This window comes from Hippoglossus hippoglossus, chromosome 6 (assembly GCF_009819705.1).
Source record: "Hippoglossus hippoglossus isolate fHipHip1 chromosome 6, fHipHip1.pri, whole genome shotgun sequence".
Lineage (NCBI taxonomy): Eukaryota > Metazoa > Chordata > Actinopteri > Pleuronectiformes > Pleuronectidae > Hippoglossus > Hippoglossus hippoglossus.
The window spans coordinates 10,801,975-10,820,005 of NC_047156.1; the positions used below are offsets into that span (position 1 = coordinate 10,801,975).

At 38.6% G+C, this 18,031-nt stretch overlaps 1 protein-coding gene across 2 annotated transcripts; it reads left to right on the top strand.

Annotated features, from left to right (window-relative positions):
- The first annotated feature begins 3,936 nt into the window (after nt 1-3,936).
- kras (v-Ki-ras2 Kirsten rat sarcoma viral oncogene homolog) lies at nt 3,937-16,812 on the top strand. 2 transcript variants are annotated; one of them, XM_034587796.1, is made up of 6 exons: nt 4,176-4,673; nt 7,218-7,335; nt 8,227-8,405; nt 8,752-8,911; nt 10,964-11,089; nt 14,472-14,548. In XM_034587796.1, exons 2-5 carry the CDS (start codon nt 7,225-7,227, stop codon nt 11,081-11,083), a joined length of 570 nt encoding a protein of 189 aa, XP_034443687.1. In that variant the 5' UTR covers nt 4,176-4,673; nt 7,218-7,224; the 3' UTR covers nt 11,084-11,089; nt 14,472-14,548. The 2 variants fall into 2 exon arrangements, with proteins under 2 accessions (XP_034443688.1, XP_034443687.1); XM_034587797.1 differs by lacking the exon at nt 10,964-11,089 and having other exon boundaries at nt 3,937-4,673; nt 14,472-16,812.
- Nucleotides 16,813-18,031: the final 1,219 nt, after the last annotated feature.

The following is an 18,031-nucleotide window of genomic DNA, read 5'->3' on the forward strand; positions in this document are numbered from 1 at the left end:
GCTTTGATTCAAAGGCACTGCAGGATAATCCTAAAAAAAGGATTAATGATGATTAATTTTAAATTACAACACATTATATTAAAATGACTTAAATATCGTGCACTTGAAACAAGACACATTAGCCAGAATATACCATAAGTGAAAAATTGGATAGAAGAACAGATCAAGTGTTTGTCATAATTAAATAAAATGATAAGTGTCACAAACAATAGAAAAAGCCTTTCTCACAAGTCAACTTACATAAATGAACAAGTATAATATAGTTTTTTCTGTTTCACCTCACACATTCTTTATATTTGCAAAAGCAAAGGATTAATATCCTAGAATCAAGTGGCGCAGCTGATGAACCATGGGACCATGTATAAATGGAGGCCTACTGCCCTCTTGTGACAGAATAGACCTTCCTATTGAAATGAAATGTCAGCTCGAGCTGTCATGTCTTTTTTCTCTCTCAGGAGTCTGCTGGGTTTCTATGAACCAGGGTGCTGTATTCAACAGGTTTAAGTGCTTTTACTCATCAAGTCTAGTTAAATCAAAGTGACAGACTTTCATAATGCTAGAAAGATGAGCTTCATTATATATAAGTGAAATGACATCTTTCATAACAGCCATTTTAATCTTTGGCTAATCATTCTCAAAACTATGCAGCTAAAGACATTTTTCACAGCATTGACGTTCAACTAAACAAAGTCAATAATGTATTTTTCCATTAAGCATTGGTACATTCCAGTGAGTCCCAATATCTGCATGAATTTCAGCCATTGTTTATGTCATCAAGTACATCTGTGATTACTGTTGATTAATCAATTATTTTAAAATATTCAAATTAAGGCAGTTTTATTCTCTGGTGTTTTTATTAATTTTATGCAAATATTATTGTTCTGTAGTTCACATTTTGTAAGCAGTATATTTCACTGCAATGCTTTCATATTGTAGCTTTTACTGTGTGCTGTATAAACCTGTGTAAATGAGCCGAAGAAGAGATATTAATTTTAAGAGCTGAATGTTAAACTACATTTTCATTTGCAAACTATAACTGACAGTAAAGTATGTGAGTGATATAAAACTGCATATCCATAGTGATATAAATACAGAGTGATGATGAAGGCGGTTGTAAATAGGAATGAATTCTTGTTCAAGTGACCTTTCTGCCAGAGTTGTTAATTTCTATTCTTAATGGGGAATTATTGACGCTTTTATGTGAAAACATTTATTTTACAAACATTTGAATTCTGTTGGACGGGTTAGTCAATAACAGTGCATCATATAAGTTTGTCATGTTGCATAACTATAAGTAAATGCTGTGAGGCCAAGTCAGAGTGTATTTCTTTGTGATGTAGATTAAAGAACCTCGTAAAACACCACCAGAAAACTAATGTTGAATTCCAGTCTCAAAAACAGTACAGTAATTTTTGCACACAATATAACCGGTGACATTTACCCTAAATGTATATGATACATTCACTATAGCCTAAATGGTAGGCCTCTCCAAATTCAGTTCCTACTATTTACAAAGGGGTGTGTTGTGAGATATATGTAATTTAGACAACACCTAGCATATTCTTTGCTTAAAATTGGCATTCACATATTTTCAATTGCAAATATTCTGACGGCTGACAAATTAAATCATGAATCTGAATAAATGAGAAACATAATTAATGTAAATGCTTCCATGCAGGTGCACTGAATGGCACAATTATACAATTATCATCTGATCCTGCTCTGTGGCATGTATGAATATGCTCAGCTGTTGACTCTGAATTGTATCAAGATGTCTAATGAAAGGGGCTGAAAGAGAGTTCATTATTGGGGTAGGAGACACGACTGCTCAGCTGGCTACTGTTTCAATTGGAAAGGTGACTTAAGTGACATCTGCATTTAGATCTATGGGAAAGGTGTCAGACAGTAGTCGGATATTGTGGAGATCGTGGTCGATGGCGCACATTTGATGACTGTGATGCATGTTCATTGGTTCATTATGGTGAAATCAATCATCCTTCAACATATTGTCCAAAGTTTTGTTATTGTGTGTGGAACATGTCGCTAGCATGGTTTCAGTCCACTTTACTCTTTAAAGGGAAGAATCACTGCAAATTCAAAAGTTGTGGTGAGTGATCTCCTTCATCAAGGAATCATTTCTATTCTGGTGGGAGGGGTCTCCTCCAGAAGGACATGAGGGGTCACTGAATGATTTGATGGGTACAACAAGAAGGACACTCAGAGGGCACATACCTCCGCCAAGGCCCAACAGCCCCTCTATAAAACTACATCCAAATTCACTACATCTGGATTTTTATTTGGATCTTCACCAAATTTCCCACACACTAATAAATATCAGTCCCCCAAACATGCCTGATTCTTTTTTTAAAATCAAGATTCATAAATTATTCTTGGAGAAATCGATGAAAAAGTTACCAAAACGCAAATCTCGCAATGTTAAAGAAAGTGAAAAAGAAAGATCCTGGCTCTGGACCCAAATTTTATGAGCTTGCGGCCTTTCACCAAGTTTCATGGCAAGTCATTCAGTTGATTTGCCTAATAAGAGAGAAACAAACAAAGGCAGACAGAAGCAAGACCTGCTTGGCCGAGGTAATGAGGTGGATCGTGAGCTATGACCTTTGCAGTCAGCAGATCTCAACCCAATTAAACACCACTGGCAGATTTCGCACCCTGTCAGACAACGCTTACCACCACCATCATTAAAACAACCAGAGAGGGAATACTGAATCTTTTGAAAGAAATCATTCATGCCCCTGGGCCAGAGACTCAGGTTTAACTCTCTTGACTGTGAAATATTTATTTCTCTCTGTGCGATTCAATGACTTTGTGCAATCCATTTAACTATATATATATATATATATATATTCTCACACTGTGCATATTGTGTTTATACTGTTCTTTTTTTTTTATTCCACTTTTATTCTTTTGTATTTTCTTACATCTTTAAAGGTTCAGTGTGTAGAATTTAGTGACATCTAGTGGTGAAGTTGCATGTTGCAGCTGAATACCCCTCACCTCACCCTCCCCTTCCAAACATGAAAGAGAAACTGTGATAGCCTACTGTTGTCATAAAAACTAAAAAAATGTTTAGTTTGTCCAGTTTGGACTTTTGTAAAAAACATGGGGGCTGCTGTGAAGAGGATACGCCCCTGATGTTAATATAAAGTATTTCGATATAAATATACCCATATATATATATATATATATACCCATTCCAGGGTAAAGAAAACAACAATTTGTACAATTTAGATGAAACACATAAGTGAAAACATATCTTGGATAATTTTATATTCAGCTCCTGCCAATCGATCCCTTTCACTTTCAATCTTACACACTGAACCTTAAGTATAGCATGTTTTCTTATTATTCCTTTACTGGTGTCTATTTTTGACTGCCCTCTTGCTTCTGTGACATTGAAAATTACCTGTTGTGGCACCAATGGAATATGTATCTTATCTTATCTTATCTTTAGAGCTGTTCTGGTAAAAACACATTACATCTGGATGGTTGCCTGCCTGTAGCTGTGGTCCTTATAGGCTGTGCAGTTTGGAGAACTGTCAGAGAACAAGGCACCAGTGACCTCCACGGTGTATTTGAAGTAAAAAATACTGCACCATATCTTCGTGTGCTCTTTTACACCTCTTATGGTTCTGCATTGCTGCTACAGGCTATTGGATTCATAGGGTAGCCTCATCCAGTGGATATTGCAGGGTTTCCACTTTGTCGGTGCAGGGACCCATGTATGTGTCTGTTTAGTCTGAAGCTGTGTCGCAGACTGCGCATGCGCGGTGCACACGCAGCGAGCCTAGTGGACACTCCGGAAAACTGACAGGGGATTGCCAAATCATTTCCGTGCCTGGGAATGACGTCTCTCCTGCACATTCCAGTTATATTTAGAGCCTATATATAGTGGAGTCGCCCCCTAGGCTGTGTTGACTCTGCATGAGGCAGCAGCGGCAGCAGCAGAGCATCACGGTCCTGAGAGGAGACGTCCTGAAACCCTCTCCATGTGACCTACATACCTACTGGAACACTTTACACCAGTAGAAGCTGTCGTGTCAGTCACTGGGTGGTTTCGGTGGAGCTTTAATAAAAAGCAAAATGTGAAGCGACCAAAAATAAAACAGCGTGTACGTGCGGTAGTAACAAGGGGTGTTTGGTGTTATATAAAAAACGAATGTACATGTACACGGAAGGCGCGCGGGGGAGTGTTTATTGGAATATAAAGTATGAATAGTGTATAAAGACGAGATAAAGGAGAGAGTATGCGTGGTGTTATTGCGACAGAGCGGAGGAGCGATAAGCCACAAACCGGTTGAAATCCCCAGCTATGCTTTCTGGGTAAAGTGCGCCCCGGTATCCGCCCATATTCGCGTGAAGGAGGCCAACCTGAGCTGCAGCAGCGAGGCCGGACGCACGGACGCTGGATCAGATGGAAAGTTCAATCGATTAAATTTGTCCACTTTTTTTTTTTTAATCGTCTACCCCCACCCCCCCACCCCGCCACACACACCACCACCACACCACCACGCATGTTCCCCAGCTAGACCCCGACGATAGAACGACTTTACATGCGGGCGCTTCGGCGTGAAGAAGGAAATGCGGAGATCGTGTGAAAGCGGAGGATTATCAGCTTGACTTTATTTCGGACGCGGAACTCCACTCGCTAAAAGGTAACAAAAAAAAACAAACAAAACAACAAAAATAATCTTAACGGGTGGGATTCGTACGTGTGTGGCTTTTAATGGGGTCTCTGCGGTGTGGTTCCTGGGGACTGGGTTTGTCGCCGTGTCCGCGGTGTGAACGCCGAGGAATAGCATTGTGGTGGAAATCTCTCATTTTTCCCTGTGAGTGCAAACTACGCCCAATTGTTAACCTCACGTCTGGCCCTGCACTGCAGACCTGCGGGGCTAGCGTATCAATGGCGGCCCCGACACCTCTCCCCGTCCCCCTTTGAATGAGTTATAATGAATCTGTCCGGAGACGCGGTGAAGACGCTCCAGCCTCAGCTTAATATTTAACTACGTGACACTAATTTTAGCCTCGTAGCGGCTGGTTAGCTTAGCTTTTTGAGGCTGCTAGCTAGCGAGCGTCGGCGCTAAGCTAGCTAGCAGCACAGCTAACACCACAGCGCTCACAGGTTTTCATACAACCGACCCGAGGACACACGGCAGCGGGTTCACATCAAACTCCTCTCGGTGTTTTTTGAGCCTGTTCCACGTGTTGTTGTCTGCTTGAACAAAGACAAAAGGTTTCCACTTTAAAAGTTGGGCCGTGTTTTAACCTCAGCTAATTCACACAGGAGGCTAACCAATGTAAAAACCACCCCAATATTTACATGTGTGTCCATTGAAACTCCATTTCTCAGTTGGTCCCCTCCTAATGTTGCGGACTGTTTAGCGTGATATTGTTTGTTGAATGTAGTTTTGTCAATTGGGTGAATCCTTGTTGTCATTTATGCAGTAAATAAAAAGGTGGGGACCCTTATGCCATTCAGATGATGTCAGCATAAAGTAAACAACAACAGTGGCTTGTATCGTCACGTTTCAGAGAAATGAAATTTCCATTTAAATACCACTGCTTCACAACTTAACCACATTTAAGGTGGGTCTAGGCAATAAAACATCAGCAATCAGCACAATATAGTTTCTCTCTCTCTCTCTCTCTCTCTCTCTCTCTCTCTCTCTCTCTCTCTCTATCTATCTATCTATCTAGCAAAGGTTCTATATACAATGATATATTGCTTATGCATTGTGTAAAGGTTTGTAAAATGTGTCATTCTCTGCCCACAAAGAAGAGTTTAAAACCAAACACTTCCACACAGTCGCAAAAATCCCTTTTTAAACTAAACAAAAATAATAATGATGATAATCAATATTGACTGATACAATTATTTTATCTTCACCATATCACCTAGTTTGAAACAAACATTGATTTGCTCACTGAACTTGTCAACCTTAAAATTGTTTCCTCTACTAATACTCAATGGAGGATGAGAAACTTGTGTTAACTTAATTAATGAACCGTAAAATAAGCAGAAACATTATATCGAACAAACTAAACATAACTGTACATTCAGGAAATCAAAGGAACTTTCACTGCCTCTTAAGGTGAAACGTGTCCAAATACAGGCAGGACAAGCATGCAGCAGACAACTTTCAAGTGTTAACTGGAATGATTTGTGATACAGTCACTAGTCTTATCTGCTCAGGTAAAAGATAAGACCGTTTCCTAATGGACAGAGCAACCTCACAGCGATATGTGCATTTTAAAGTGTTGAGATAACAAGCAAAGAAACAAGGAAAAGTAAACCTTTTGTTTGCCAAACACCGATCAAACCGCATTCTGTTTTTTGTTTGTCTAGACAAAGCCATAATATTCAGTGGAACTCCTCCCTGACTGCAGGCCGTGCAGCGCTGTGAGCAGTATGTACTGTAACTTCTGAAAAGGCCAGCTGCCGCTATTGATGGGCGCTGCTCCACAAAGCAGTCCGACAGCAGAGAGCCTCCCAGTTGCTTGTCAGTTTTTGAGCCTTAATGTAATGTCATAGATTTCTGCCTGGGGCCAGTTTCTGTTGTTTGGCTGCTATTCAGAAAAATACCAGGGAATATGTTGCTGGATGTAGACATTTGATTCCATACAGGGGATTCACAACTACCTTCATGTCTTTTCTTCACACAGAAACTGTTTTAATAAGGAAATCATTTTAAACCATGGGTTCATCAGTATTGTTTTCCTTTTTATGGCTGATGGATAGATTTAATGACTGTCTCCTGAATTCTGCAGCAGCTTTTGGGGTGTTTATCATTCCCCATTTGCCCATACTGTTTTGTAGTTGAACCCTTACATTCTGTTTTTGGTGCTTGTAGTTTCTTCTGCAAGATTTTTGCTCAGTTCTAAAATGGGTCATCTTGTAAAATACTAAAGCAAAATAAAAACTAGTTTTTATACATTTGGCATTTTCTCAGTCCACCAAACAGAGATGAAAAGTTGCAAATGCAGCTAGCTGACAAAATGGTTTCAAATTGTTTTTTGCCCCCCTCAACAGAAAATAGCATCTTGAGTGCAGAGGGGTTTAACAATCTGAGGAATACACTTCTGAACAATTCCTTTTAAGGCGTTCGATGGTGCGACAGATGTAATGATGCTGGGCCAGATGACTGTCTGTGTAAATACCTGAGTGTACTGATCTTAATTTTTTTGTTTTGTTCCTGCAGGTGAATTATGACAGAATATAAGCTGGTAGTGGTGGGAGCTGGTGGCGTTGGCAAGAGCGCACTTACCATTCAGCTCATCCAGAATCACTTTGTGGATGAATACGACCCCACCATTGAGGTAAAGACACTGTTTGTGTACATGCATGTAAATATATGTGTGAAAGTTTGTGCGATCAGGTCCAGAAGTGTCTCCAGGGTTTTCTGTGTATTTTGATAATGGGGGCAGAACAAGAAGAAGAAAAAGAGTTGCAGCAGGTTCTTCTGGTTTAAGTCTTAAAAAGACACCAAACAGGTTTTTAATAACTTTCCATGCCTGTCTGCTTTCTCAAGGGGCCAGCCCAGACTGAATGAACAGTCTCATTAGGACTGCAATCAATTATTGATGTGCTGCTGCAGGTTAGAGCTTCACTATAGATTATTTGAAAACAAGATAACATCTGAAACAATGGCTGCTCACTGGATCAGACAGCAGTTATTTGTGTTGAATGAGATTGAGTGCAGCCATCAGTGTGATGAAAAGCCAGGGAGCTTTGACTCAGTGGAAATTAGAACCTCATTATAATTTGAGGTCTGCTGGAAAGTGGAGTGTCCTACTACAACTAGAGAATGCAGTCCTGTGTCAGTAGAGTCATGCCAGGATGCAACAACTGTTCTTTAATTAATAAAAATGTACATCATGCTTTAAAATTTCATATCACAACTTTTTAAAGAAATATGAAAGATAGAAATATTATTATGTATGCCTTTGATAACCAGTAAATTGCAGGGAAATGTGGTCTCAATATCCCTTAAATGGGCATAAATGTATTAAATAGAAAAAAGTTTTAGCTGAGCATTAAGATCATCACAGAGAAGTTGACTTTTTGGATATAACTTAATACATTTTTTAAAAATGTTAAATTAAATTCTTCATTTTTTTTTAATCTTATGTTTCTTAAGTTGCCCTTTGGACACTTAAAACCACTTAACTACAGCTTCCTGATAACCTTCTGACTTCTTCCTCTTCCAGGACTCTTACAGAAAGCAGGTAGTGATTGATGGAGAGACGTGTCTGTTGGACATCCTGGACACTGCAGGTCAGGAGGAGTACAGCGCCATGAGGGACCAGTACATGAGGACAGGGGAGGGTTTCCTCTGTGTCTTTGCCATCAATAACACCAAGTCCTTTGAGGACATTCACCACTATAGGTGAGCTAAGTCACCAAAGAGAATGAGTATTTGCACCCAGTGTGGACACAGTGATAAATCGGGTGCTTATCGTATAATCTCAATATCCCTAATTTGAGGCTGGTCAGGGACCTTCTTTGAAAACCTTTTCTATTCTCTCTAACTGTTTACATCATGTCATGTGTCAGCAGTCCACTATCTAATAATGGTGAAATGTTTTAACTGAAAAGCCAGTAATGTTCTTATTCTCACTTTGATTATGATTTGATTCTAGTTACTCTGAACAGAACAATAAATAGCAATCAGATTACATATCTTGTTCTGAGCTGGATTAACCTCAATGGAAACCTCTATTGTGTCTGTGCAGAGAACAGATTAAGCGGGTGAAGGACTCTGAGGACGTCCCCATGGTTCTGGTGGGGAACAAGTGTGACCTCCCGTCCCGGACAGTGGACACCAAGCAGGCTCAGGACTTAGCACGCAGCTACGGAATTCCCTTTATCGAGACCTCAGCCAAAACCAGACAGGTGAGAGTCCAGCCTCAACACTTAAACCTTCTATCTGTGACTAAACTGATGTAGTGTTCCACTGCAGGTCTGTAGACTTGAATGGTGAGAAGTTGCATGTGGTCTCAGGGCTCAATGGACACAGCAGTCCCTCTATAAATTTCACTTTAAAATCACTTTTTATTTTTCCGCTCAGGTAAACTCGAAGCCCTTGCAAACACTTGATTGGACTTGGGATCACAAGAAGTGTTTGTTTCTTGAGACATGTGGTGCTGTTGATTCAGTGGCTCTGATGGGTTCTTTTATAATAATGTCGCTTGGAAATGTCTCGGGAAATGTGCTGCGCATCATTAAATCCTCTACGGTTAATTGAATATTTTATTTATGGGTGTAATCATTGCATGCTCTTTTTTTCATCATGGATATGTGAAATGACATCATCATTACAGCCATCTGGAAAGGGTCCTTCATTATAAATAATCAGCCAATCACTAAATGTTTGTTAAGGAGTCTGCATCAGTAATTACTCAGGGGGGTTAATGATTCTGCTTACTGGTTACCATGTCTGGGTGTTGGAAGGTTAGCTGTGGCATAGTCGGATCAAATGGTGTGTTTTGTGAGCATGGCCTTAGGTGGCTGGTTGGCTGATGCAGTGATCTGTAAACACATCCTTCTTTGATTTCTCTGACCTGGGGTGAATCACGGCTCCTTCTGGTGTACGGGAAATAAATGACACAATGGTACATTTTTTACAGCTCTGTTCACCTATTCATACCAATAATTCACCATCAACACTGTGCTGCTGTTGGGACAGGCAAAGCTCTCTTTCTTTCAAAGCCACCCAGTGTTTCCCAAATCTCACTGATTTAATCTGACTTCTCTGGACAATCTACCGCATATCTATCTATATATATTTATATATAAATATGTGGTAGATTATATATATTCCATAATCAAAAATGCTTGCACTTCCCCTTTATATAATGTCAGACGGTTAAACTGATACTCCACCCTAATCTTTTTAGCATTACTCACCTACTGTAGTCTTGGAAGGTGACCAATTTAATAGTGTACTTTTCTAGTTCAGTTATAGTGGATTCTAATGGGGCCATTTTCATGATATCAAAATTGATCCATGTATTTGCTCAATATGTTGTGACATCACCATTTAGAAACAAGTTAACACAAGGGGTCGGCCAACAGCAATCAAGAAGATGGCTAACCGATACATAGAACGGATATATGCACATTTGAAGTAAACATTTAAATCTGTGTGTCAACATTTAGAATATTACAAACACAAAACTACTGCTACATGAAGTCTATGGGCTCTCGTCACGGTGTCCAGGTGCTTCTATTATTTTGTACACCCCAAATAAATAAAAATTGTATATTACATTTTTGTATAATGCAATGCAGCTCAACAGCACCACACACTACAGAATTAGTTTTAGAATTCTTTCCTTCTCTCTAATCCCCCTCTAGATTTCACCATATTTGGTTCTGCTACTTTAGCTTAGCAGTTAGCGATGGCTTCTCTCTCCGTCCCTCTCATTGTCTTGCTCTCTTGCTCTCTTGCTCAATGTGTCTTGGATAAACAAATAAAGTTTTTCTTAAGATTGGAGTGTATCTTAAATTTAAGAGTAGAGAATAGTTATGGCCTATAACCAATCGCATAGTGCTGGATAGAGATAGATGGCTGGATCAGAACCAAAATAACACATTTTAATGTTTATTTTAGAAGCAAATTTTGAAAAACATTCTGATAATTGTAAAAATGCAGAATATTCATTCCGATAATTGGCCTGGACAATCAAATCTAACCACAGTCCCTCTTCCCTCAGAAGAAGGGAACAGACCTTTTCAAGGCAACAGGAGGTTGGTGTTCACCAAATAGATTTAGGGCGGAGTATCAGTTTAGTTGCTAAGGGAGGACAGACACTGCTGGTAGACCCATATCAGTCGGATTGGTCTAGTTCGCCTTGTTGTACCTGTAGGCTGTAACACATGCATCTATACAGTTTGTCCCCCTGTATTTCTCAACACTGAGGGAAGTTGTGTCTCAAACCACAGAGAGTGGAAGATGCCTTTTACACTCTGGTACGGGAGATCAGGCTGTACCGGCTCAATAAGCTCAGCAAGGAAGAAAAGACCCCGCGCTGTATCAAGCTTAAAAAGTGTGTTGTGATGTGAAAATGGGTAAGTGTATGCAGCCGCGCGCCCACCAGCTCTGTGTGTCTGTGTCTGTGTTGTTAGTTGGGATTGTGGAGAAGGCAATGGGATATAAACAAGCAGTGAGCGCTGGTGCTTCATGGGTTCTCAATGCTAACCTGCTGGTTTCTATTGGGGATGTTGTGAGGCTCTCACAGAAGGCTGATAATTTCTTCCCTTTTCAGTGTCTCTATGTATCCTGGCTGATTATTGTCTAAGACCGTTTTCACACTGGATTCATTAACTTTAGTCTAAATGCGATTTTGAGGTGTGTTTGTGTTTAACTTACTTTATAGCAGGGCCAGGCTTTATCATCATTTCCACAAGGAAATGATGGTGCGCATGTGGATGTGTGCAAGAGGAGCGATATACAAGCAGGCAGAGCCACACGAGCATGATTCCAGTAACACAACCATCTAAATAAAATGGAAAAAAACATAACCACATAGGTGGGTAGAAAGCTGTGGTTGATCTCCACTCATACACGGATGAAGAATTTTCTGTCCTTTTTTTAAAAATACAATTCAAATGTGTACTTCTTTCTGTGAGAAAATAATTGTGTTGTAACTGCACACAAGCCATGACACAGATCATGATACACGATACAGCTCACCAGCTTCAGGTTGGCTTGGTAAAGGGTCTGCATTCAGGTTCAGAAAGAGCGTTCGAATTGTCAAATTCAAATTTCCCAAATTCTGATTAAACCACCAGTGTGAAAGCGTCAAAATCTGCTGAAATCAACATGAGGAAAAGGGTTCAAAGTGTTGAACATGTGTGATTAAAAGAGATCATGGTGAATCTGGGACCAAATAATCTACTGAAATGAAGATGTGTGTTGGGTCATTTTATGTCGAAGCAGAAAATCCAGGAAAGTGGTTGCAGCACGTTGTTTGCTTTTGATAAAACGCCTCATCTGGGAGGAACGTTTGGCTAAAACGGTCTGTAAGTATTTCTCCTAGCCTCACCCAACTCAGTAGGATGGACGATATATACACATGCTCTCTAAATGACTGAAGCATTAAACTATTAGCAGATATTAAGAATAAACCAAGGCCTGGAAACGTTGTTCAGAAATTGTTTTTAATGGAACCAAATTCTAATTTGACATAAAGGAATATGAAAATATATGTTGAACTAACTTGATTTCATTCAAATACACATAGTTAAAAGCATTGTTTTACCTTAAGGAAAAAACTCCATAATAAATTAACTTATTATCTCTACGTATGTGTCCCAGCCTCTGAAACATTGATTTAGAATAAAGAAAATGTTTTTCTTAGGCTCATTCTAGGTCATTAAAGCCAACTCTATTCTATACTCTTATAAATGCTCAATGGAGATTTAAAGTAGTAGTTCATATATCTTATTTAAAAGATAATAAAATACTCAAATGCAATACAAATAAAGTACAAATTTAAATAACTTAATTTAAAATGATGTGCAATGTAGTAAACTATAAACACATGATGAAAACTATTATTCGTTTACTGTAGCTTGTATAACAAGACTGAATGAGGTACGTGCCCAGTGTTTTTATTCAATTTCCTGTCTGGGAAGTGTGCATATTAATACAATTTTCATTTAGAGCTTTATATATAAAATGTATAAACTCATCCAACCTTTTATGTTGAAACGTATTTAGATCCTCCCGCCACATATGAATCCGTTAAACCAGAGGTTCGATCAAACTACTGTATTTCACTTATTTTCAATATCCAGGACATAAATTTGAAAACTTCCATCCTACAAAGTCTGGTGAGATATTAAGGCCTAAACATAGCTTCCCATATAATGTGTTTTAAGGCTAAAAAAGATTAAACATCAAGGGGTAAAAGAAATGTGAAAACACGAATTAAACAGTTATTTCTCCGACCTTATGATGATGTACAAAGTGTTTGAACTAAATCTGAGACGCTGCTGCAGCCACTTTATCTGATTTGACCCATTTAAAAAAAACGGGCAGATCTGTTGTTAACGTTAAAAATGAGTGTACGTTTGTTTGTGGGTGACACAGTTTTTTCTTGCGGACACAAATCCCTTCATCTTCATTCTTTTGTTTCTCTCTGTCTTTGTCACAACATGAAGTGACCTCAGGCTTTTCTCTCTCCAGCTCCTTGCAGATTCAACACACGTTTATTGCACCGTCCAAACTGTTCTGGTGCTTGTGTCCTCGCCTCAGTGTGGCAGCATCAGACACCGGCTGCTTTTACATGGAGCCTATTCTTCTTCTTCAGTAATCTGGCTAAGAGCTCAGTGAGAATATGAAAGCCTCATTCAAACAACTCAGGCAAAAATAAACAGTTTTTTAAAATAAATTGTTGCTTTTGAATCCTCGAACATCACACGTTTGCCGACTTAATTTAATCAAAGCTTTTCACCTGAAGACGATGCGCCACTCGCTCTTCTTTTATTTATAGCTTATGAGAGTTTTCTACCATTTTCCTGACTGGTGCATCTTTCCCAGGGGAGCCATCTTTCATTGGTTTTATGTTTATTAGTTTTGCGGTTATAAACAGAAGGCTCGCCTTCTGCTCAGTAACTCTGTTAGCAGAATATTTTCATAAAAATGTTGCCTCAGTTCAAACCCACAGCAGTAAAGCAGTGTTGGTGCCAAGCGCTCGATGCAGGTCCATCTTTTTTTTAATTTTATTTTATGGTCGGCTTGTGTTGGCAGACTACAGACGATTGGAAATGTAAACAGGACAACTTGTTCCCTCATTTTATTTCGCCGTCATTTAAAGACACCGTGGGAGTAACTTGGATGTTTTGAATTCTGAAGGGAAGAAACTGGCTCATGTAACTGCAGCTACTGTTTGTGTGGTTGTCGTTGGGGACACTGCTGACTTATGCTGAGATATTTTAAATAAACAACATTACAGTTGAGTTTGATCTGTGTTTCTTTCAGCTGTGTCTCACTGGGCCTGAGCTGGACTGATAAATTTACTGGCACTCTGATGTGTCATGCTCACAAACACTTGACAGAACACCAACTCAAACTCAATTGGACATTATCCAGGATACCTTTAGAGGTTTTAAGTGGAATTTCTGATTTTGATTTGACAAAATACAATAAAATTCAACTGCGATGTAAAAACTTCAGCAGTTAAGGCTACACATGAGTTAGATATGAACAATTGGAGTGTTGGTTGTCTGGTTTCTAGTTCTGAGCACAGCTGTAAATAAAAACAATTGATCTGTTGTAATTGTTATTCAGTATAAAGAAATTACCCTTTAAATTCAGTCTTTAAATGTTATCGGGCTCTAAATTTGTCTATCTATCCTATGTACTTTTATGTTGGTGTTTATTGGTAGTTAGGTATTAAAATTATAACTTGAAACTGTAATAATGTTTTTTATTTTTTTCCCCCAGGGCGTTGATGATGCCTTTTACACATTAGTGCGAGAAATCCGGAAGCATAAGGAGAAGATGAGCAAGGAGGGCAAAAAGAAGAAAAAGAAGTCCAAGACAAAGTGTACACTTATGTGAATAATCACCCCTTTTCAAGACAGACAAAAAAAAAAAAAAAGAAACTATGTTGAACAGTTCAAGTAATACATTTTGTACATTACACTAAATTATTAGCTTTCTCAATACCCACAATACTGAATACTAAACCTGACCTGATTCTTTTCTGCCTTTCTGTTATTTGCTACTTTGTCACCAATAAGCTTTATTTTCAGTTTTAGTGCCAGTTGCCCTCATGTGTTGGTCCAGCCGGTTTGATTCGGATTCTTTTATACAACTGTGGAGCATGAGCTCATTGCATCATAGCTCATGCTTGACAAATTATTCCTTATTAGCTTTTAAAAACTTTTTGTTTTTCCTTTGCTTAAAAGGGCACGACCTTCAAAAGTTGTGTGGTGCCCCTTGTTAAGCACGGGATGCCAAAGAAAGGATTTCCATTCTGATTCTCAAAGACAAAACAGACATGAGGAAAGGACCAAGATTCAGCCAGATGAGATCCAAATGTCCCAGCCACTGTCTAATGTCCCCGTTTAGTTATGTCACTGATATAAGTATGCATGCAAACTCCTTTTTAACACCCTAATTAGCTATTAATTCATTTCTCAATGCTTTGTACTGTGTGGGAGGTGATTTCTTGCCTCCTATGATAATTTTGTTTTTGCATGCATGTGTCCTAGGTGACATGGGTATTGCAAACTGCCTTTGGTTGATACATTTAACAGAGCCAATGAACTCTGACCCAAGTGTAGCTTTTCAGGTCTATAACCAATAATCGATATTTGCTGTTGTGAGACAGAAATCAGCCATTTTTAAGGTTGATGTGTGAAAGATTCAAAGATCCCTGATGGTCTGGATTTTTACAAACTGGGAGGAGTCCTTTGCTGTTGCAGGGACTGATGCCACGTCACAAGCTAATGTTTGACTTTACTGGTTACATATTTCCTGCTTCTTTATATGCGAAGGCTTGACTGCAGGACTGTTTTTATTCATCCTGACAAATCTTTTTATTCGTACTTACTCCAATTTGTCACTCAAATTTATCAAACGTTTAACACTTCTCCTGATCGAGAACATAGTATTCAAACAGTGTTTGTTAGGTTAAATACATAATTTCAAGGATATGCGGTTCCCCAGTAGCCGGCCACAGAGGCGTAAGGCCGTTGCCCGTTTTCCTAAGCCGTCAACTCGTTCGCTTGTGACTGGCTAGAAAGCAAATTGCATCTTTTTAAGCAGCTTTCAGGAATATTCTTCTTGGTTTGGTATCACAGAGGTGGTTCGGATTCTTCCTTATGTGTTCTGTGTTTTTTGGATTCATGTCCACAAGTGTTGGAATATTTTTTTTAGGGTGGGGCTGCCTTTCAACAGAAACGATAGTCGAGCAGAGTAATTTGTCATTTTCTCCCACAAAGCTCACGTATCGTAGTGATGTAACAGGAACTAATATTTGTAAACGAGGCAATAATTGCCATAAAATTGTTTTTTAGAGGAGATTGTCTAAATTTATTAAAAGTGCTAGTTTCTTTTCGAGGTCAACCCATATTTCACCTTTTCCGTCGTACTTACAAGCGGTTCCCTGGGGGGATGTTTATTTGCCTTTTATTGTTTGCATTAGGTGCTACATTTAGACGGCAAAAAGAGCCGAGACAACATTCACTGTGTCTTGTGTGTGTGCGCTCATGAAATACACAAAATGCTGTTTTAGGGGAGTGATGGTATTGACACAGAAAATCCAGACATGATACATTTTGCTTTCAGGATTAATGAGTTTTGACCCAATTTATTATTACCTCCTTTTTTTTCATGAAGTAGATGATAACTGTTAATGCAATTTTAATTAAGGAACCCTCTTGTTAACAATACTGTTTCAAAAGTAGTTTTACTGAAATGTTTGAAATGTTCCTCTTCCTTTATTGCGTGCCAAGAGCTGATTTCTGAAATGTATCATTTATACCTGGATCGTATTTTAACAACCTTTGTATAGTTGTGATACTGAAAGGTGCATATTTTGTAAATTGTGCTTCATTTCGTTGGTGTGTCTAGATGAATGTTGCTTTAATGGAGTTTCACTCCGCTCTGTGTATGTGACTACAGTGTGACTGGGTCCAGGTCTGGGGAAGTGAATGAATGACCACTTTACAACACACTTGTTGTGGGCAGTGGTAATCTGATCTCAAATGAGTCTATTTTTTGCCATGAATCTCACCACTCCTATTTAATGTGTAATAAAGAACAAAGTAAAGAGGAATTCAACTTTGCCTTTTCTTTTTAAATGTCTTCTGATCGCAGCTCACCAAACCATTGAATGATTTAGTGTATTATATTTACTCCAATGTACAGTATCATTTTTCCATAGACAGTGATGTATTTAGTTTCAGCCTGTGATGCCAGAAGATCAAAATCATTTCCCCCAGTAGGTGGCACTGTTCCCTCACTCTGGAAGAATTGTTTCCATAAAGTCAAACTATGAAGGAGCGATTCTCCAGCTACTCACAGTCCCTGACAGACTGAGCGTACTATTAGCTTTTACAAGTCATGTACATCTCCAAGAGTAAACTGAGACTAAATATGTTCATTTAAAAAAGAAGGAAACTGGTTTTATGAGCAGAAATGCTCCTAAAATACACAGGCATATTTGTTGGAGAGAAATCATTTCACGCATTGTCAAGTTGATTATCTGAGGTTTCAATTAAACAAATGACCTGAATTTTCTAAATCTGTAAAATAGTTTAATTTGCCATTTGTGGCTTATTGTAAACAAATAACTTTTCTGACTTTAGCAAGAGCAAAACAAACTGCAGACAAAAACATAATTATTGAGGCATTTAAGCCCTTTAATTACTCTTAAGTTGGTAAGTGCTTAAACACGATGAAAATGATAAACCTGATTAATCAGCACTTACAAAATGTTTTATATTTGATTACATGTTTTAAATGATAAACAATTAAGTGACTAATACCAATTAAGTAAATCCCCAAATTAGAATTAGATAGGGTCAGTCCAGTGCTCTGCAGCAGTGACGAGTGTATTTAGTAAATAATTGGTTCATCAGATGCATATAATCAAAGAAAAGTTTCTAAGTGCTCACAGTTACTTGTTTAATGCAGGAATGTGTGCAGAAGTGCAATGCACCATTTTTGTTTGTGTGCAAGTGCTTGCAGCTGGATTAAAAATATGCAGATGCATAAAAATTAAACATCCTTTCAAATGCAGCTATTAAGAGGACTTTTAATAGCTGCATTTCAAAATAAATGTCCATAAGCAAAACTAGTATAATTATACCCTTAATTGTTTTGTGTCATCATATCCGAGCATGTTGTGTATCTCTTTCTTGAACAGCAGGTTCAGGTTCAACACGATGAACTGCTCAGGTCATTGTCTACACAACAGTGGTTTAATGAAGCCATAACTCCATATTTAGCTCACATCAATTGACCATAAAGTGCAAAACGGCTTGATGTTAACC

Coding starts and splice junctions, on each gene's coding strand:
- kras (XM_034587796.1), top strand. CDS start 7,225: ATGACAGAATATAAGCTGGTAGTGGTGGGAGCTGGTGGCGTTGGCAAG. Junction 8,406..8,751: donor GAGGACATTCACCACTATAG/GTGAGCTAAGTC, acceptor GTGTCTGTGCAG/AGAACAGATTAAGCGGGTGA. Junction 8,912..10,963: donor CCTCAGCCAAAACCAGACAG/GTGAGAGTCCAG, acceptor CTCAAACCACAG/AGAGTGGAAGATGCCTTTTA.